The sequence below is a fragment of the Rhipicephalus microplus genome, chromosome X (genome assembly GCF_043290135.1).
Source record: "Rhipicephalus microplus isolate Deutch F79 chromosome X, USDA_Rmic, whole genome shotgun sequence".
Lineage (NCBI taxonomy): Eukaryota > Metazoa > Arthropoda > Arachnida > Ixodida > Ixodidae > Rhipicephalus > Rhipicephalus microplus.
This window is the reverse complement of record NC_134710.1, coordinates 463,999,284-464,021,406: the sequence shown is the minus strand read 5'-3', so window position 1 is coordinate 464,021,406 and position 22,123 is coordinate 463,999,284. Positions and strand designations below refer to the sequence as shown.

Genomic DNA, 22,123 nt, shown 5'->3' with positions numbered 1-22,123 from the left:
ATCATTAATAGTAGAGTATGAGGGGTGCCTCTTGTCTGCTTTCACCTTAAGAAAATATACAAAGGACATGTAAGTTCTTTGCAGATGAAGCGACCCATCATTTGACTCAACGTAAAGGCTTTCTGCGGGGCTGGTGCGAAAAGCACCCGTAGAAAGGCGGATGCCTAAATGGTGCACGGGATCCAGCATCTTCAAAGCGCTTTGAGTTGCAGACGGGTAAACAATGGCCCCTAATCTAAGCAGGTGCGAATGAGGCTTCTATACAGGTTCATGAGGCATTTCCTGTCACTACCCCACGTAGTACGTGACAACACTTTTATAACATTCATGGCTTTTAAACATTTTGTTTTTAAATACTTTATGTGTGGTACGAAAGTCAACTTGTTGTCCAAGATTAAGCCTAGGAATTTATGCTCCGCATTCACAGACAGACGTTGGCCGTTCAGTTCAATGTCGGGTTCTGAGTGCATGCCTCTCTTTCGGGAGAACAAGACACACGTGCTTTTTCCTGGGTTCAGCCGGAATCCGTTTTCCTCTGCCCATTTGGAGACCTTGTTTAAACCTAACTGAACCTGTCGCTCACACATTACCAGGTTGCAAGATCTAAAGCCAAGCTGGACGTCGTCGACATATGTACAATAAAACATATTGCGAGGGATGGACAAGTGCAAGGAATTCATCTTGATGAGAAAAAGTGTGCAGCTAAGTACACCACCTTGTGGCACGCCCGTTTCTTGCACAAATGTTTGCAAGAGAATACTGCCCACACGGACACGGAATTTCCGATTGGACAAGTAACTCTCGATTATGGAAAGCATTCTACCGCGCACACCCAGGTGAGACAAGTCTCTTAATATGCCAAAACGCCATGTTGTGTCGTAGGCCTTCTCGATATCGAGAAACACTGAGAGGAAGTATTGATTGTGGACGAAAGCGTCTCGGACCTGTGCCTCGATACGCACCAGATGGTCAGTGGTAGATCTACCCTCCCGAAACCCACACTGAAATTGGTCGAGCAGATTGTGTGTTTCAAGAAAATATAAAAGTCGGCGGTTTATCAATTTTTCAAAAAGTTTACAAAGGCAGCTGGTTAGTGCAATGGGCCTATAACTTGAAACTGAGGAAGGGTCCTTGCCCTGTTTCAAAATAGGGATAACAATAGCCTCTTTCCAGGAAGCAGGGATGGTGCCTGAAAGCCAGATAGCATTGTATAGAGAGAGTATAGTTTTTCGCGTTTCGAGCGGCAGGTTTTTCAACATTTCATATGTGACACGGTCGTAGCCTGGAGCGGAATTATTGCAAGAGTTTAGCGATGTTTGTAGCTCAGCTAAGTTGAAAGGTTGGTTGTATTCCTCGTAATTTGTGCACTTGGATTCTAGTTTCTGCTTTTCTATCTTTGCTTTGTGTCTTTGGAAAGCTTCAGTGTAGTGTGACGAGCTAGACACCTGCTCGTAGTGTGCACCGAGGAAGTTCGCTTGATCTTCCAGGCTATCACCCTGTGTGTTTACGAGTGGGAGTGAGTGTACTTGTCTTCCTGCTAACCCACGAACCATGTTCCAGACCTTAGCCTCTTGTTTATATGAATTTATCCCTGATAAAAACTTGTGCCAGCTTTCTTTTCTGGCCTGCCGACGCGTTCTCCTGCCTCGCGTTCTCCTTTTCTTAAAGCTCTCAAGGTTTTCCGCTGTCCGCGAGTTCCGCAGCAACCTCCATGCCCTGTTCTGTTCCTTTCGCGCATTCTGACACTCAGTGTTCCACCACGGAACGTGTCATTTGCCGGAGTCTAGATGTTTGTGGAATGCACTTGGTTGCTGCGTCAGTAAGAAAAGCCGTGAAGTACTGCACAGCTTCATCTATGCCTAACCCGCAAATGTCAGTCCAATTTAGGTGAGTAAGCTTTTGAAATTGTTCCCAGTTGGCTTTGTTTACCAGCGATTTGGGAACATGTGGAGGACATTCATTTATTATTGGTGTACTCAAAACTAAAGGGAAATGGTCACTTCCGTATGGATTATTTATGACTTTCCACTGAAGTAATAGTACAAGTGAAGGAGATGCGATACTGAGGTCTATGGAAGAGTAAGTTTTGTTGGCAAGGTTATAGTATGTTGCCTCTTTCCTATTCAACAGACAAGCACCCGATGAAATGAGGAATTATTCAATGAGGCGACCTCGGGCATCACAGCGAGAGTCACCCCACAGACCATTATGTGCGTTCAGGTCCCAAGGACCAGATAAGGTTCAGGTAGTTCGTCTATTAAAGACTGGAATTGAAGTTTTTCGAGACGGTGGTGCGGAGGTATGTACAAAGAGAAGACAGTGACAAGTTTGTTTAGAATAACTGCTCGGACAGCCACCGCCTCGAGGGAAGTTTGAAGGGGTAATTGTGTGCATGCTATACCTTGACTTACTATAACTGCTACACCACCGGATGGTAGCATGGCATCATCTCTATCCTTTCGGAAGATTATGTAGTTACGTAAAAAGTTTGTGTTAGTTCATTTTAAGTGTGTCTCTTGTACACACAGCACTCTTGGATTGTGTTCATGGAGGAGTTCTTGTAAGTCATCGAGGTTTCGAAGAAGGCCTCGGATGTTCCCCTGTAATATTTCTGTCTGCATATTTAAACAAAAGAGATGCTGCTGTGTGTACAAAGAGTATCCTGTGTTGGAGTGAGCTCGTTAATTCAGGTGGCAGGACGGTCGTCCGGCCCCGTTATTGGTTTTTTTATTTTTCTTGGCACGCTCCAAGGAGGCGCACCGCTCTTTTGGTACCAAAGGTACCGTTGTATCCATTGCCTCCTCAGAGGCACTGGATGCCCGCACATGCGAGCTGGTGGTTCGGATTTTAGGCCTCGCCTGGTGAGGGGAGGCCTTGAGACCGGAGGACCCTGGAGTCTCCGACCTCAATTTGCTTGAAGGCGGAGTAGACTGAACTGCTGCCGCCTTGGGGGCAGGCGCCACAGCCGATGGCTCGCTCTACGCTGGCCGAAGGGGTGGCGAGGGCTGGTGCGGCGTTGCCCCCTGACGCGCCGCATCAGCATATGTTGCGCCGTAAAATGGCGACACTCTTCGTTTTGCTTCTTTGAATGTGATGTTTTCTTTGACTTTAAGAGTGATGATTTCTTTTTCTTTCTTCCAGTTAGGACACGAACGCGATTACGCGGCGTGTTCCCCGTCACAATTCACGCAGTGGGGCGTAGTAACACAGTTATCAGATGGATGGCCGTGGCTACCACATCTTGCACAAGTTTCCTGACCCCGGCAGTTCTGCGAGCCATGACCAAATCATTGACATTTATAACACCGCATTGGATTGGGAATGTAGGGACGGACAAAGAGTTTGATGTAGCCTGTGTCTATAGATGAAGGCAGTGTGCTAGATGCAAAAGTGAGTATTATATGTTTGGTAGGTATTTTTTTGTTGTCGCGTCTGATGACGATTCGTTTCACATCCGTGACATTTTGCTCTTTCCACCCTTCAAGCAGTTCCTGTTCAGACATTTCAAGAAGGTCTGCTTCTGAAACAACTCCGCGTGAGGTGTTCATTGATCTATGAGGTGAAACAGATACTGGGATATTACCAAATGCTTTGAGACTGCCAAGTTTTTCATAGTGGTGTTTTTCTGGCAGCTCAAGGAGAAGGTCTCCGCTAGCCATCTTTGTAACCTTGTATCCTGGGCCAAAGAGCTCAGTCAGAGATTTAACAACAAAAAATGGAGATATGGCTCTGGCTTGTTTTGTTGGCTTTTCGCTGTGCACTACATGGAATTTCGGAAAGCATTGTCTGGGTTGGTTGAAAAGTAATGTTTCATCGGTGCGTCCCCTCTTAAGCGGAAGACGATCTAGGAGATGGGGAAATGCAGGTGTTCCCATAGTAGTGTACTTTTTTTTCGGCAGCAATGGCGACCACCCACCATGGAGTCCAACCAGGGGACACTGAAGCACTTAATAGCATAAGGCTGCAGACGCCAGCCGTACATTGCCACTATAACCAAATATAACTACTCAACGTTGAGTAATTACACAAGGTTAAGCCTTGCCACCAGGAAAATTGGAAGTAAACAGAAGAGAGAAGTAGACAGGACAGACTAAAAAAGAGAGAGATAAAGACGAAGTTGTAGGGGAGAGAGATAGGAAAAGGTGACTGCCGAATTCCCCTGGGTGGGTCAGCACAGGGGTGCCGTCTACGTGAAGCCGGGGCCAAAGGGGTGTGTTGCCTCTGCCGGGGGGCCTTAAAGGTCCAATCACCCAGCGTTGGCTCAACCCCTAGGATCCCTTTTTCCCCGGACACGGCAAAGCCACGCACGGCTAGGCGTGGGAGAGAGTAGAAACTCCCCCGTTAGCTCGGGTCCGTGGTGTCGCTACACACCAAACGCCTACTTGCGCAGGCGCCCCTGCGAGGAGCAATATGTGAAAGGAGACAGTTCATATTTTTATGATATTGGCGAATTTCGTTCGATTTTTCTCAACTTGAACGACTCTTTGCTCTCTTCCCCTCACTCTTCAGTATACCCCACTCCCCCTTCCGCACTGCACCGCTGCCGATCCGATGAGGCCCGCACCGGTCACGCGCCACCGCCGGAGGTAGAAACACCCGCGCCGGTGGCGGCAATTTTGGTACCAGCGCACAAGTCTAGCCTTGAGCCCTGGATTGTCACCAAAATTCACTTTTAAAGGTGTCCCGAAACACTTTCTCGAGTAACCATGGAATTAATTCACTCGAAAAGAGTATTACCACACAAATTCAACGCCGCAAAACTTTAAGAATCCATCTAGTACGAGCGGAGTGATAAAGATTTGTCACACACTGCAATTGTATTCTTTCTTTTCTCCTTCTGACGAAAGCACTGGAAGCTAAGCAGGGAAGGATGGGAGGGGCAAAGAAAAAACGTAATGCGCGCCTCGTGACCTTGAGGACTTTTTTTCCCCTTCAAATACATGGCTTTTTCAGGGCGATCGCACAGGCACACGTGGACAAGTGATGGCCTTCCACGGTGATCTCTGTAACAACCGAGCGCGCCATGTTCAAATCAGCCAATGACTGATAGATGGGCAATTTACATGTCATTTTTTCGTATTTTCCGTCATTTGTTGAAGAAGAGAAAGCAATTTTTAGCTGACTTTGACAATTTATTATGAACTCCAGGCCACGTGCTGTGCTATAACGTTTGGCTCACGTGTTCTCAAGAGCCTCCACTACCAATCGGCAGCGTTTTCTGACCATGCTCAAAAAGTGTTGCAGGGCCCCTTTAAGTTCCAGGGTCTCTACCGTGTGGTGAAGCACACGTCTCCCATGAATTATATTGTTGAGCCCCGAGAACCATCTTCGGACAAACGCCGCCAGCAGTGCAGTGCAAAATTGTGTATGTCGAACGTTTAAAGCGTTACTATGATCCGCCTGTGCTCTGCTACCCATAAGTCTCCGGGACGGCTTTTTCTTTTCTTTCCCCAGAAAAGATAACTGTAATGAACAGCAATGGGCAGTGGGGATGTGGCTTCTGGAGAAGAGGCCAACGGGTTACATACAAACAACGGGAAGATAATTGTACTGAACAGCAATGGGCAATGGGAATGTAGTTTCCGGAGAAGAGGCCAATGGGTTGGATACGAACAATAGGGAGGTAACTGTATTTGATAGAAATGGTCAGTGGGGATGTGTCTTCTGGAGAAGAGGTCAACAAGTTGGATACAAAACGTTGTTCCAGTGCTGTCCGGTGTGTTACTTTTTGCTGCTCGACTCTACCATCTGACAACTTGGTTACCTACGTTGCCTCATGACAGCTTATGCATTTTCAGCAAATCCTAAAGTGTAGCCAGAGGACTTGGCCCATCGTATTTACAGCAGTATCTTAGTTACACAGACACAGTAAAACGGGGAAAAAGATAATTTCTTTTAACGAAAATTTCACTCTTTAGGAACACAAATATGGGGTACAGCAGGAGAATACAAGCCTGCCAGTTACACTTATCAAGTATTTTAGTTTGCACCAAGGCTCTTATGAACACTTTTAGTACCTGCCACGAACCTCGCTCAGCTAGAAGCCAATCACCAATGGCGAATTTGAGTCTAGTCATGAGTGCTGCATATACTAGCAAAGAGAGAAAAATAAATTACAGCTGTCTCTCAGGGAGAATTTAAAGATGACATGGAGTACATGGGCTGTGGCAGGAAAACGGACAACTTATCTGACATTCCATGACTTGCTACTGCGTGAAAATTTTTGCTTATCAACTGCATCTGCTTCTGCTTGAAGATGATTGTTCCTAGTTATGTACAGCACACAGAGTGCGAAGGACACGCCGTCACTGCCAGGGCACTTGCTGTATCGTGCACACGCATTTCCTGTAAAAGCATTTGTTATGGTGTGCTCACTGCATTCCTGACCGTTCATGGGCACCGCAATGGCGAGCTGCTTTCATTGGTGAAGGCAACGCATCTGTGCAGTGCACTTTACAAGACTGCACAAAAAAACGGCACAATTTGGCATTGCAACAAAGCTGCCTTTCAGACACTGTTATGGCAACAAAAGGAGTGACTCACAAAAGTGCGGGTACGAATCTAAAGATGCAACAAAATTGGTAGAATCAATTAATACCTTTCGGACCTACAGTTTGGGAAGAAAATTAGAAAAATCTGGCATGAAAGAGTACCGAAAATTTAGGACATTCTTATACTGGTGCCACATTGGCATTTTTAATCTCGATTAGTGCTGATCTAGATTAACCATGATCTGAATCAGGTGCTGCTACACGGTCAATTTTAATCACAATCAGGCCCGATCAAGATCAAGACTATCACTATCCGCGATAAGGCTGAAAAATCATGGTTTCGTGCTGTCTGCACCCCGTGGCCCAGCTTGTTGAAAGCAAAAGAAACAAAAATCAAGCACACTTCTGCAAAAAGAGGTTTAAAAAGCTTGATATTTATTTATAAAGAAATTTTAAATGGTTTCAATTGGAAAAATATATCTATTAATGCATATGTTAAGATCCGCATTGACCGCATGTAGTTATGAGAGGAGCAGATGATAAGCAGACGCAGAGTTCAACTGTTGCATTGTTGGAGCAGTTAAAGCACCTCGAAGCAAATTGATTACGAGTGTCGCCAACTTTTCGACTACGTCGCAGCGTACGTTCACTTCGTGGTCGAATAAAGCGACTTTTACAGTAATTGACCACTGGCAGGAGCAACTGGGAGAGCTGAGGTGCCAGAAGTGAAGCTCTCACCCATACAATGAGATTGTTGTTTTGCTGCGGCTGGACGGCTACGAGCAGGTGCCATCAGAAATAAAAGTGAAGGTTAAGATTCTCGCATAGCAATACAGGTAAGTGCGAAGGAAACTCTACCTAATGATGATCTTAAAAATTACTTTGTAGAGGCATGCAAAGTTTTTTCACATTCATATATAACTCTATTCAAATATTGTAAGCTGAGTTTTGTCAATGACCTGTATTACGGCACGCAAGTGCCACCTGGTGCATTTAATCTGACCCAAGCTCGAACCGGATTAGCTTGGGCCGTGTAGCAGCAGCCATAAAGTTCATCCCGATGAAGAAAGCAAATCCGTATCACCCTGATCTAAAAGTGCCCTTGTGATACTGGTATTATTAAAGACTGACATCTACAGGACATGTGACAGGGCCGTGAAAGCATAGGAATATTAGAGCATGTCCGAAAAATTGATGATTGCCTGTATTAAGATACTACTTGAGCAAACTACACCAATGAAATTCAGACACAAGTTCACGAATCTGCTAGAAAATGTATATGTTAGTAACCAAGCAACCACATGTGAGATGTATTTACCTGCAAGATGTCTCTGAGCACATATCTCTGCGTTTGAGCATGATGAATGCGAATCGAACCTCCTGCCACCTCCCAGCCATTGAGAACAAGGTCATAGTGCTGACCCCTGACCTGCAGTAGCAAAAAGAGCTCTTCTGTTACACCCACAAACACATAGTACTACTACTTACTGATAGTACTACAGTAGAACACGGATATATAGAACTCGAAGGGGATCACGAATTAGTTTGATATATAAAAAATTCGATAAAAAATACAGGCCCCGAGAGCTTACCTGTAGCGAACCATCACCTACAAAAGACATATTCAAGAATGACAACTATTTCCGCACACACGTCACAACGGAATGATTTATTTGCGAGAAAAAAATCACTTGACTTGGCCTGCTTCTTCGTTTTTGATATGAAGTTGAAGATGCTATTGTCGATCTTATTAAGGCTGTGCAGGTGCGACAGCCCTGATCCCTCCATGTGGCCCATGCAACGACGAATGACGCCGAACACTGCTGCCACTTTAGCGGCAGAGTACATGTGTGTAGCCAGCGCCTCGTCCAGACTATCCTCATCACATGAGCTGTTGGCCTGGGCATCCTGGGTCACTAGGACTGCAGCTACAAGGTCCTCGTCGGCGAGGTTCGCGACAGTCTGGACGTTGCAGTCCGCTTCCATGAAATCGTCTGCTGACACTTTGTGTGGAACTGCCGTCAGGAAGCAGGACAACTCACAAAATGCATCGTTTACATGCTCCTCGTCGTCTTCACCGGTTTCCGCAAGTTCCGCGGTCTCAAAGCCTGCCTTGAGGAAGCAGTTGACCACTGTGCCCATCTTCACGTCTCGCCAGGCATTGAAAGTTTCCGGGGGAAAAAACTTTGCGGAGATTTCAAGCCACCCTTTTGTCATCCACTGCTGGATGTCCAATTTGCTGACAGCTTCGCTTTCGCCAGAAATGGTTTTGCCAACTTTTTTGCTCGACCAGCTCGGCCTTACTATATCAGGAATAGAAAGATGTCACAGACTTGGTAGTAAACGGCCTGATAAAACGCGGCCTGTCATCGTGAAATTACTTGACTTCCGTGAAAAACTTACAATTCTAAAAAACTGCGCTAAGCTCAAGGGATCAAACTACTATGTCACAGAAGACTTTTCTCAGAAAGTGAGAAATATTAGATCAAAATTGTGGGACTGCACCGCAGAATATAGAAAAAACAAACAGCGAGTGAGGCTTATCTTCGACAAAGTGTCCATTAATGATGTTCTTTACATGTGGGACGAAACCAGTGGTTCTATTGTTCGTGTTCCTAAACGCCATCATACATGACGAACAACTGGTTGCAATTCCTTAAAGCTGCTTAATGTGAACTGTCGAAGCATAGTGAATAAGGGTCTTGATCTTGAACACTTGGTGGCAATTCATGAGCCTGATGTTATCGCGCTTACTGAAACCTGGCTGCACAGTGGTGTTTATGATAACGAATTCACTCCCCCAAATTTTTATGTTTATCGTCGTGATCGCAACTCTCGTGGTGGGGGAGTTGCCCTTCTCTTCAAGAAAAATTTGAACGTGGCCAGAATGTCTGATGCTGTAGACGTTGAAGCACTCTTCTGTAAGCTGTTTCATGAGGGCCAAAATGTGATTGTTGGTGTTGTATACCGACCACCAGCGAGTGATTTAGAAGTACTAGAGAATCTTAGAAAGTACATTGATTGCAATACAACTGATAACAATAAATTTATTTTGTGTGGTGATTTTAACCTCCCCGGCATTAACTGGAACACTCTTTCAGCTGACAGAAGCGACGCAAATAATAATGAAGCATTAATTGATATTGCATTTCAATTTGGTTTAACCGAACTAGTTGAAGACTTTACACGTGTTCACGGAACTAGTAAATCTGTGCTTGACCTTGTTTTTGTTAGTTCAAGTATTCGTGGTGATTCGAAATGTGAAATAGTTGAGGGAATTTCCGACCATAAATGTGTTTTAATAGAGTTCTCTTCATTACTGCAGAAACCCATCTTTAACGTATCTCATTTTCCTGACTTCTCAGCTGCTGATGATACGTCGATATTAGACAGACTGGAAATAGCCTACGATGAACTTTGCAGTAGTATGATCACTGAAGAGTATGACGTCAATTCATTATGGCTGAAATTCAAAAATACAATTCACGCCTGCATTCAGCTCTTTGTACCAGTCAAGTATCGAAAAATCAATTCTGCGAATCCTTGGATAACGCGTGATAGCATTCACATTAAAAGAAAACTAAACCGTGCCAGGAAACAAATTAAGAAGAACAGTAGTCAAAAACGTATCGCTGAAGTGGCAATGCTCTCTCGTGAACTTAAGAAAAAGATGAAGCAGGAACGTTTCAACTTCTATAACATTCGTTTGAGCACGCTGGTAAAGGAGGCACCAGCTAAGTTTTGGAGGACCATCACACCGAAGTCCTCAAGTACTAATACATTTAACATAGGCAATGATTTCACATCCGATGCTGCTAAGATTTCTGATGCGTTCAACACCCACTTTGAATCCATTTTTTCCAAAGATAATGGTAGCATACCCATATTTGACAAATTCCAGACATTACCTCCGATTGAAGATTTGGAAATAACAGAAAGTGGAATATTTAACCTCTTGCTTAATTTAGATGTGAAAAAGTCATATGGACCCGATAATATACCTAATGCATTCCTTAAACGATACGCTGAGTGGTCATCTAAATTTTTGTTAATTATTTACTGTACATCCCTTTCGACGGGTACTTTGCCTGATGACTGGAGAATTTCCAAGATAAAACCACTGTTTAAAAATGGCGATAAGCAGCTTATTTCTAATTATCGACCTATAGCTTTAACATGCACGTGTTGTAAAATTCTCGAGCATCTTATTCATAAGCATATTACGCTTTTCTTGGAAAATTACTCAATATTAACACCAATGCAACATGGGTTCCGTCACGGCTTTTCTACTGTAACTCAACTGGTTGAAATGACACATGACTTCGCCGCAGCTATTAATGAGAGAAAACAGATAGACGTAATTTTTTTAGATTTTGCTAAAGCATTTGACAAGATTTCCCATTCTAAATTGCTCATTAAACTGAACACATTATTAAAAAACAGGAAACTGTGTAGCTGGATTAAATCGTATCTAACATCCCGGCAGCAATACGTTGTTTTTAAAGACACTCCATCAAACATGTTACCTGTTGGCTCAGGGGTTCCCCAGGGCTCCGTGCTTGGCCCGTTGTTGTTTTTGGTGTTCATAAATGATATTGTTGATAATTGCAGGGTTAAAATACGATTATATGCAGATGATTGTGCGTTGTATTCACTTATTCACACAGTTGAAGACCAAGTTAAGCTTAACACAGAAATTGAGAAACTCATGAAGTGGTGTAATTCTTGGCAAATGTGTGTAAACTATCAAAAAAGTGTGGCCATGTCGATAACAAATAAGAAGTGTCCCCTTGTTTACAATTATACAGCTGATGGAAACATCCTAAATCGAGTAACAGAGTACAAGTATCTAGGCTTGCATATATGTAGCAACCTCCACTGGGATCGACATATCGACTACATATCTAATAATGCAATGATGAAATTACATTTTTTGAGACGTTCTCTTCGCTATTCATCCTACGACACTAAAATTCTGGTGTACAAATCTCTTATCCAACCCATTTTGGATTATGGAAACATTATCTGGGATCCTTACACCAATGTCAATATCCATAAACTAGATAGAATCCAAAACAAGGCTGTCCGATTTATTTTCAAGAAATACGGCCCAACATCAGTCTCTGAATTAGTTGCCAAAGCGGGATTCAAACGGACTTCAGAAAGAAATAGAATTTCTCGTTTGTTGTTCTTCTTTAAGATAGTTAATGGTCGAATAAATAGTAACACAGGTGAATACTTAAAGTTCTCTTCCGGTTACTCTACCAGACAACGTCATAAACACACTGTCGTTCCTTTCCAGCCCAATAATAATACTTTCAAGTATTCCCTTTTTCCGCGCACTGCCAAAGAATGGAATGAGCTTGACAGCAAAATTATTGAAACAGACAGTATCGAGGCATTTGAAAAATTTATATCTGACTAGTGTTTTTTTTTTCTTCGTGAAACATTTTTTATGTTGTTTGAAGTGCTTTGTTCTGTGTTGACTGCAGTATTGTACTGTTGATTTTGTTGTACTATGTACACCCACTCTGCTATGGCCCCAAGTTGGGGCTAGCAGTATTGCTAAATAAAATAAATAAATAAATAAATAAACAATGTTGTAGCGCTGCTTAAATCGGGGAAGCCACCCCGTGTTGTCGGCAAAGTTCTTTTACCAAGTACAGCGGCAAACCATTTGGTGGCAAACCATAGGTGGTTTTGGGGCGTTAAACCCCACATATCTATTTATCATTTGGTCTTGGCCATCAGCATCAAGCCATCCACTGGAATGTTCTTCGCGCACACTTATAAAGACCAGGTACAGAGTGCCTTTTCTACGTTCCCCTTAGCAGGAGCGCAGGAGGGGTTGGGGGGAGAGAAGGCGGGGTGTTTGTCAAGCTTCATTATTTGTATAAAAATACAATTTGTTGGTATAGCATTCACTGCTAAAAGCTTAAGAGAAATTAACAAATTGTATCTTTGGGCCCAATGTTGCACAACTCCACAAAACACTGGTTAAAAGGACAATGACCACTCTAGTTACCTAAGCGGTTTTCATGATGTCAGTTATTTAAACGTGAAGCAGAGGTTCTTGGCAGAGAAGTTTACGAAGAGTCCCATTATTCTTCGAGATATAGAACGCACCGGCGACTGCGCTCTTCGAGCTAACCAGCCTCCCTCACTCTCATTTTTGGATAAAAAAAAAAAAACGCAATGAATGAGATGCCGTGATGTTCTTTTTTTTGTTATCAACCGTTAGCTACTACCCTGGAAAGCGAGGGGCGTACTTGTAACATGGTGTAGCCGTTTCACAGTGGGCCTTCCGACAAGAGTCGTCAACGATGGATGGCCTCACTACTGAAAGCTGCGAGTATTAAAACCGAATTTCAGCAGCTCCGACCAGGAAGCATGCTCTCAATAATAACATGACAATAAAAAAAAGCATGTGAAAATTTTGTACTCGGATCCTAGCAATCTCGAGTTCGAAAGGGCAGGGTCTTTTGGGGGCATTTACCACAACAGCGATTGCAAACGCAGATGTGCTGGTGGCAGGCATTACAGAAAAGCTTATATGAATGAATATCCAGGCATAAATTATATTAGAGGAAAAGTGTCAACGTGTTCCCACCATTCACGTGCTCTTCTGTGGAGGCCAAGCACAGAAAATTAAATGGCAATGCCCAGAAGAAGATGTGACATTCTGGCGGCACGCGTGAAGGTATAAGTGGAAATCGCTTTAATTACGTGCCACGCAACTCTTCAAACCAGCAATTGGCAACATTCCTGGAATGGAAGACATCCGCTGATGAATTCCTGCCCCAGTTTCTTGCTACTATTTAGACTAGATCTCACAAACCCCTTCGGAGAGCGTGTTTCGCCGCTAAGGGGGGACACCCCACTTAAAAAAGCCTTTTTTTTATTTATTGGCGATTTTTCATCAAACTTCTGCGCTTTATGTATTTGGACATGCTGATTTGAAATATGCAATTACTTTTTCTGTGGAACAAGTAGTTCTCAAAATATAGAGAAATTCATGTTTTTTGCATTGACTAATTTGGAGGAGAGCTTTCTCTAGAATTCTGGTAATGATATAAGACAGCGGCATATGAAAATGATGTATTGTCAGAACTTGCAGTGCTACAAGAATGAATGCTCTAGAGTGATTTGGGTCAAAGTTACAGCACATCAAACTTTGTAAACAAAATGCTTTAATATTACCCCTGGAGAAATTCTAACTTCTTTAAAACATCTTTCATGTTATTCATTCAAATTTCATGCCTACTGCACTCCCCATTTGTCTCCTTTTCTAACAAAACAAGATTCACTGCAATAAGTACCACCAGAGATACTGTCACTCCAAAACTACACCATCATCGAAAACACAGTTTTCAGAAAGCGAGAAAAAACATTTCAGGACAAGTTAGAAATAATTATGGTAATCTCTTGGAACACTACAGTGATTGAGGATGATATACGGGTTCAATCAGGACAGAATGAATATTTTACAACAAAATCGAATAAAAATAAAACACCTGAAAATTTATTTGTAAAACCCAATAATAACTTCAAAAAATTATTTTTATAAATGTTCTTTAATATTATTGATACAGGACTTTCATTGAAGTGGGGTTGAGAAAAAATAAGTGATAGTGTTCTGTGCCAGGCATGACTTCTGCAACTATCCATCATCCCTCCTGTACAATAAGTATCTCTTACCCGTAATATAATTGGTGGAGAGTGCTGGGTAACGCCTTGGAGCACCGGACAAGTACGGTAGAAGACACATCCCTGGAGCTTTACCGGAGCAGCAGACTCGCAGGATTTACGGCGCTACCAGTCATCATGAACCCTGACGGCGAAATCCAACCAGCTGAACCTAACTCCTATAGACACCATTAGAAGGAACCGCGCCCGTTCTCTTGAAAGGCTGGAGAGGGCGGCGATGAATGAATGGCTCAAGCACTATCGACAGGTGAGTCTGTATAACCACTGGGACACCACCAGCGAGCGCAACTATGTACCACTTTTTCTTGAGTGAACTGCGTTGGTGTGGTACGAGAACCATGAGGAGAATTTGACTACGTGGGTGAATTTCCTGGACGAAATCAGGAAGTCTTTTGGAGATCCGACCATGATAAAGAAGCGTGCTGAGCGACCTTGAGTCAACGTGCTCGAGTCCCTGGGGAGACATCCTTAAGGGCATTGCGAAGGATATCTATCACTACCTTATAGGAAAGGATGACTTGCAGTCGGCCAATGACATCATCCGAAATCGCCAAACATTTGAGGCCCTTAAAGCTCGGTGCATTTCGGCAAACTTTGGTAGACTCCCCAATGTCACAACGGTCGCAAGCATCGACGTAGTCCTTCCACCCAGCGATCTGGCGTCAACAATACGAGAAATAGTGTGCGAAGAACTTGATCGGTGGGACGCTGCTGCGCCGCTGATAGCACATGGCCACGGTTTTTATACGCCATGCGGCTCGCCGCCTGCGTCTATCAACGCTGTGAGCTTCGTCAACTCAAGGACGCCGGTACAGTTGCGTCGATATGCATATATGTCTGATCCGCGAAATGACTCCGTGCAAAGGGCACCCCACGATAGGGCAGCGTGGCCAGATTATCCCGCTGACCATCTTCAGCAGCGAGTGGGGCGTGAAGCTTCTGTGTGCTTTTACTGCGGCGTTCGTGGACATATAGCCTGCTTCTGCTCAGAGCAGCATCGGTCACCTATGCCACAGTATCAATGACCCCTGGCATCCTCATGGCGCGCAAGTACTCTGAGAAACTATTGCTGGCCACTTAACGGCTACTACCGAACCGACTTCCAACAGACATTCCGCAGCCATTCGCGGGCTTCTGTGCGGAGTGTGACGCCACAAGCCTCCTCCCGCCAGCATCGGTCACCATCACCAGGTCGTTGGCGTCTCACTTCTCCTCCTCTGCCGGGAAACTAGACGCCACGGTCGATAGAGGTGAGGTCGCCGGACAATTTTCACTGCGTACAGATATGCCTCCGCCAATTTCCATGCTACAAAATAGGGTCGGTGTTCTTATAGATGGTCTCCCCAAGTCCACATTAGTCCACACAGGAGCAACTGTTTTTGTCTTGAGCAGAAATTTTAAGACTCGTCTTGGCAAGAAAGTGATGTTCTCTTAGGGAAGCCAGACAACGTTTCGTGCAGTGAGTGGAGAACCGTTGCACCCAGTGGGAGTTTGTACTGCAACTGTTACTTTCGGCGCTAAATTGTTTAAGGCAGATTTCGCAGTTCTTCTTAATTCTACTCATGACGCTATCCTGGGGATAGACTTTCTAAAGAGACCCGCCACGGTGGTCTAGTGGCTAAGGTACTCGGCTGCTAACCCGCAGGTCGCGGGTTCAAATCCCGGCTGTGGCGGCTGCATTTCCGATGGAGGCGGAAATGTTGTAGGCCCGTGTACTCAGATTTGGGTGCACGTTAAAGAACCCCAGGTGGTCGAAATTTCCGGAGCCCTCCACTACGGCGTCTCTCATAATCATATGGTGGTTTTGGGACGTTAAACCCCACAAATGTAGACTTTCTAAAGAATGTGGAGCCACTGTAGATTGCGCAGCTGGCGAAGTTTTACTGTCTGGTTTTTGTGAAGAGCCCACACGATGCCAACAGACTATCGCAGTCGTTGATGACATAGTTTCGCTGGCCAGTCGATAGTTCAAGTGCCTGTTGATGTTTGTGGTATCACAGCAGGTAACGTTGACGTTATAGTTCACCCAATCCAGCTGAGCTATGCAAAGAAGGATGTAGTTGTACTGCATTGCATGATTTCTGCAAGTAGTGGCAAAGCCATGGTATATGAGGTCAACTCTTTCAAGCCAATTGTACTGCCTGGTGGAATGAGGCTGGCTGTGTTTGAATTCGATGTCAGGAGCAACCTTAACGTTGCAGTCATTAGCAACAACAGGATAAAGGGAAATGCATTCGATGTGGCTTGTCCTAGTGATGACATACTCATGGATATGGTGAATAAGTCGCTTTCGTCAGAGAAGAGACAAGCGTTAGTTCGGATCCTTTCCAACCATGCATCCGTTTTTGATTTCGCACTCAATAGCCGCAGAATTTCTGCACCACCTTCATGCACTCATCATGCGATTGATACTGGTTCCACCCATACCGTTCGTCAGAGACCATACAGAGTAGCTCCGTTGGAGCGTAAAGTTATTGCTGAGCAGGTGGAAGAAATGCTGTCTAAGAAATTTATACATGAGTCATTTAGCCCCTGGGCAGCACCAGTTATACTTGTAAAAAAGAAGGGTGGGTCTCGGAGATTCTGTGTAGATTAGCAGCGGCTCAACTCGGTTACAAAAAAAGACGTATATTTGCTTCCCCGCATCGACAACGTTATCTATTGTTTGCACTCTGCTTCGTACTTTTCTTCCGTAGACTTAAAATCTGGATATTGGCAAATACCTATGCACTCTGCCGATAAAGAAAAAACGGCTTTTATAACTCTAGATGGTTTATTTGAATTTAATGTCATGCCATTTGGTCTATGTAATGCTCCAGCCACATTTGAGCGCATTATGGACACAGTTCTCCCCGGCTTAAAATGGTAAGTATGTCTTTGCTATCTTGATGATGTTGTAATCTTTGGCCACACATTTGAAGAACACAATCGTCGACTTGATGTCGTTCTCATGTGCCTTGAGAAAGCAGCACATACCTTGAATTCCAAAAAGTGCCATTTTGATGATCGTGAAACCCTAGTTCTTGGTCATCTCGTAGACAAACACGGCGTTTGGCTCGATCCCCACAAAATCACCGCAGTCAGCACTTTCCCTCAACTATGCTCGCTATGAGAACTCCGAAGCTTCCTGGGCCTGTGTTCGTATTTCCGGCGCTTTGTTCCTAGCTTCGCCGATGTTGCTGAGCCTCTTACTCATCTGCTCAACAAAGACGTACCCTTCAAGTGGACGAAAGAGTGTGAGTCATCGTTTTCTCAACTGAAGCTCCTATTCACCTTTGGGCCTATTTTTCGTCACCTCTGGGCCTATTTTTCGTCATTTCGACGCATCAGCCCCAACTGAGGTTCACAGTGACGCCAGCGGAATCGGTATCAGTGCAATATTAGTTCAGCGTCACAGTGCCGCCGAACATGTCATTTCCTACGCGAGCCGTTCTTTGAATAAAGCTGAGCGCAATCACACTGTTGCAAGAATGTCTGGCAGCTGTCTTCGCCGTACACAAGTTTCGCCCGTACATCTATGGCCGCCGATTCTCCATGGTCTCAGACCACCACTCACTTTGATAGCTCACTAGGCTACCGAGATTCAACCGGTCGTCTTGCACGATGGGCGCTCCGCTTGCAAGAATATGACTGATTTTTAGCTTGAAGAGTGGCCGCCGTCACGCGGATGCTGCCTGCCTATAGCAACTTCCCCTTGCCACGACTGAATGTGACGCCGACAATTTAGACGACTGTCTGGCCGCTCTTGACTCATGTTTTCCAGATTTGGAAGCATTCCGTACAGAACAATGTCAAGACCGTAGTCTGGCTCCTTTTTTCTCATCCGTTGTCGAAAGTTGCATCAAAACCAATTCGTCATGCAGGATGGCATTCTTTACAAGCGAAATTTCGCTGCAAAGAGGGCCCGCCTACTTTTGGTTGTCCCCAAATCATTGCGACCTAGCGTGCTGCAAGCTATGCACGACGATCCAACATCTGGGCATATGGGGTTTGCCAAGACCTATCACTGCACACTGAAAGGTTTATACTGGCCCCGCATGCACCAGGCTACAGCTAGATACGTGACCAGCTGTGAGCATTGTCAACGGTACAAGAGTCCAACAAGTGTGCCGCCAGAATTTCTCCATACCATACCACCTCCATGTTTTCCCTTTGAGGTCATCGGTATTGACTTGATGGGCCCTTTTTCATGATCTATCACTGGGAACCGTTGGATTATAGTCTGTGTAGACCACCTCACTCAATATGCTGAAACCGCAGCGATCTCTGCCGCAACAAACGATCGCGTTTGTGACTTCCTGCTACGCTACATCATCCTCCGGCATGGGCCTCCTCGTGCCATCATCAGCGACTGTGATCGGAAGTTTGTAGCCGACATCGTGGAAAAGTTGATTCGCCAGTCTGCTTCCCAGTTTCGTCACGCCACTTCATACCATCCACAGACCAACGATTTGACTGAGCGTGTCAACAGGACGCTCATTAACATGCTCGCTATGTACGTTGATTCCAAGCATAAAAACTGGGACGAAGTTTTACCGTTTATGACCTACGCCTACAACACTGAGCTACAAGAGACCGCCGGCTTTAGCCCGTTTTACCTTCTCTACATCCGTGAGCCAAGTATTACCCTTCACACAATTCTCTCATTTTCGGAGCAAGAAAACTCATCCTTTGCAGAAACACTCTGTCGCGCAGAGAAGGCATGGCACATTGGGCGTCTCTGGACTTTCGCAGCCCAAGACCGTTAAAAGACTCGCTACGATAAGCGACATTGACATGTGTTGTACAGGGAAGGTGATATGGCGTGGCTGTGGACTCTATATCGCAAGAGTGGCTTGTATCAAAAGTTTCTGACCCGCTATACAGGCCCCTTCGTCATTTTGTCGCACCTTAGCGACGTTACGTACATGATATCACACCTCACATCTTCTGGCCATCGCTCCAGGAAAACCGACGTCGTACATGTCGCCGGGTTGAAGCCATACCACGCGCGACACTAACTCACCCAGTGGGCATCGTCTACAACGGGGGAAATGATACGGGATTTTCGTTGAAGTGGGGTTGAGAAAAAAGAAGTGAATGTGTTCTGTGCAAGACCTGACTTCTGCAACCATCCATCATCCAGCCTGTACAATAAACATCTCTCACTCGTAACAATATGTAACTATGTACTAGTCTTACTGCACTTGTCAATTCACCATCTTTCTGACAAAAACAAATTATTCAGACTGGTTGAGTAGAACCAGAGATATCCTTACTCTAATATGACACCATCAGAAATGCCACTTCAGGGAACAATGTAAAAAAAAATTGCCATTGAAACGTTTTATTCAACCCCCACTGCGACAGTCCCATCGATGTAGAAATATCATTCATGAATGCCTGGCCGTTTCCACTACACAGCATTGCACGTGTGGATAAAATATTTATTTCAAATGCATTGCACGACTTTTCACCATCGACTCAGCGCGAGTTCTATGCCATCATCACTCCGCCACAACAGTAGCACTTCACTATCAGTCTCTTAGCGGGGCCATAGTCGCGGTCACCCGTTACTAGATTCACACACCCGCCACATACTTTGCACCACAATTTGCACCATAGAAAATCAGCGAGCAGACCATTCACGATCTCCAAGTCGACCAACAAACACGAAGCTGCAGTGTCCACAGCGGAGGCTGATGACGCGTCGCTTGCATCAGTGAAAACCGCAGTCTTTCGCGCTGTCGCCAATGTCGACTCAAGTCATTCAGGCATGGCCTGCTCACGAGCACTCACTTGGGCTATGTCACTGCTCATGACAGCTTCAGTGTGAACTCGCACAAGGCTAGAGTTGGCGCAAAGAATGCCGCCTTTTTCGGGCAGATCGCTGTCAGTTGCATCGTTGCGGGTCGCTTTCTTATCGCTTGTAAAGCCCGACGACGGCGTGTCTTTATTTTAAGAACTGCCATTACCTGCGTCGACGATGCAACTGACAGCGACGATGCAACTGACAGCGCCAACAATGTCGGATGTTCCGACACTGTGAGCCGCTTGCTCATCAGTTACAGAGCAGCGTGATACCGTGCCTTTGTGGAGCGGACCGCAATCACCTCCACACCATTGTGGCGTGCCAAAGCAATGACGCTGGCTTGCTGATCGCTTGCAGAAACCCGTGATGTCATACCATCAGCCCATTTTTCATTTCATTTTGACTCTCCTTTGGTCGACATGATACACCGAGTGGAACTTTCTTGGTCCTCCAGACACGTTCGTCGTACGATTGTAACCTAAGCCAAAATGGCGCCTCAACTAGCCAGGTTTTCAAATGCAGCACTCTTAAGACAATCCGGTGACGCCATTTTAGCCACGTAATCGGAAGTGGCCAATGACAACGTTTTATGCCAACTTTTTTTCCTTTTTGTTTGTAAAAGTGCAAGCTCCGCATTGCCCGACTGAGGGACAAAAAAAAAAGCCAAATGCGAGAGCTTTTCAACGATACAAAAATGGTCGCGTTGGAGCAGGCCGTTCAAGAGTTACAGGCAGCCGAAATAAGCATGATTTGTCCACAATTTAAAGGGCTAGGGGAGTGCCAATGCATTTTTCATTTACTGTTACACTGCTAATACGCAAGATTTTGAAACGAAAACTTGCACAGAGGTACGCGATGGTAGAAAGAATACGAAAATGACACTTCTGAAAATTCGACTTTCGGGCAAATTTTCGGGTCCCAAGAGCCATGTCTCCACTTAAAGGGCCAGTCAGGCTTCGACTTTTTTTTTACACACCCAAACAAGCTCGGTAAGTTGTAGAGTAGATCGCAGCGATCACGCTTTCTGAATATTACAGAGCTGTGCACAGCGCGCAGCCTCCATATCGAAAAACAATTTCCGCGCTCCTTTCCTACGCCTGACCAATCTCCTTGTGCAGTGACGACATTTCCACAATCCGCAATGTGACACAGCACACAGTTCATCAATTCGTTTAAACCTGGTCTCAACAAACAGTAGGGAAGTCAACGACAGTTCCTGTTCCCACCCACAGCTACGAAAGCGCTATTCAATCATACGAGTTGCGAAACTCCCCATAGACTCCCTGCATCGAAATCGGGACACTTCACTAACACAGTCTTTGGAAGTGAGCAGATTGTCGCGCCACCTTTTGATAGGCGCACCAACTATTATGCGCATTATTTGTGTTTTGTGTTGCTGCTCCCAGATTTTTGGTGGCCTCGAGAAAAAGGTGCACATGTTTGACGCGCTGGCATGGCTATTGCCAGTGATAGACGCTTCCAAATCCGACTTTGGCGTAGTTTGGCATAATTTCCGTTGATATCAGGATGGTGCAGTAAATCTGATTTGGAGGAATTTGGCGCAGTTGGCGCAGGGGCGGGATCATTGAAAATGTGCAGAGTCTTATTACAGCCTCTCAATCTTAGTACGCTTTTCTACAAGCCAACACTGTATTGCTGCAGAAATGACTTTTAAGGCATTTTGCACACGATCAAACGAGGCCCTCAAATTGTGCAGCCGCTGCTTTTTGCTTTTTTTTTTCACAGTGGGGTTGAGCCTGTTTATTGGGAAATTTACGGCCATGAAAATTGGTTGGACTACTCAAAGTTCAGGAGTATACCAAAAAATTCTGAAGAGCTTGATGGCAGGGGAATGGCCAATGTTTTATTACATACAAGCCGACCAAATATTCACAAGTGCAAAATATGAAGTCCAATTCCCTTAGCCTGACAATAAGAAAAGCAGAGAGAAAGTGTCACTGTGTCTTATACTGGAAAATTTATTCTCCTGGCAATCTATGTACTTCTGTATACACCTTGATCGCGTGCATATCCATGGTCATCCTAGACAAGCTCTACCCACACAGAGTAGCTTCAGCTAGCCAGAAAGCTCATCTTTGAGATCTGGATATTTTCAAGTTTCCAGTCTGTGGAA

At 44.9% G+C, this 22,123-nt stretch overlaps 1 protein-coding gene across 7 annotated transcripts in view; it reads right to left on the bottom strand.

The window, feature by feature from the left end:
* AspRS-m (aspartyl-tRNA synthetase, mitochondrial) overlaps positions 1-22,123 on the bottom strand; it is a 382,875-nt gene that overhangs the window by 87,804 nt on the left and 272,948 nt on the right. For all 7 annotated transcript variants that reach the window (XM_075880712.1, XM_075880709.1, XM_075880711.1 and 4 more), the window contains one exon: positions 7,810-7,920. In XM_075880712.1, the coding sequence (XP_075736827.1) occupies positions 7,810-7,920 (111 nt within the window). The remainder of the gene's footprint in view (positions 1-7,809; positions 7,921-22,123) is intronic.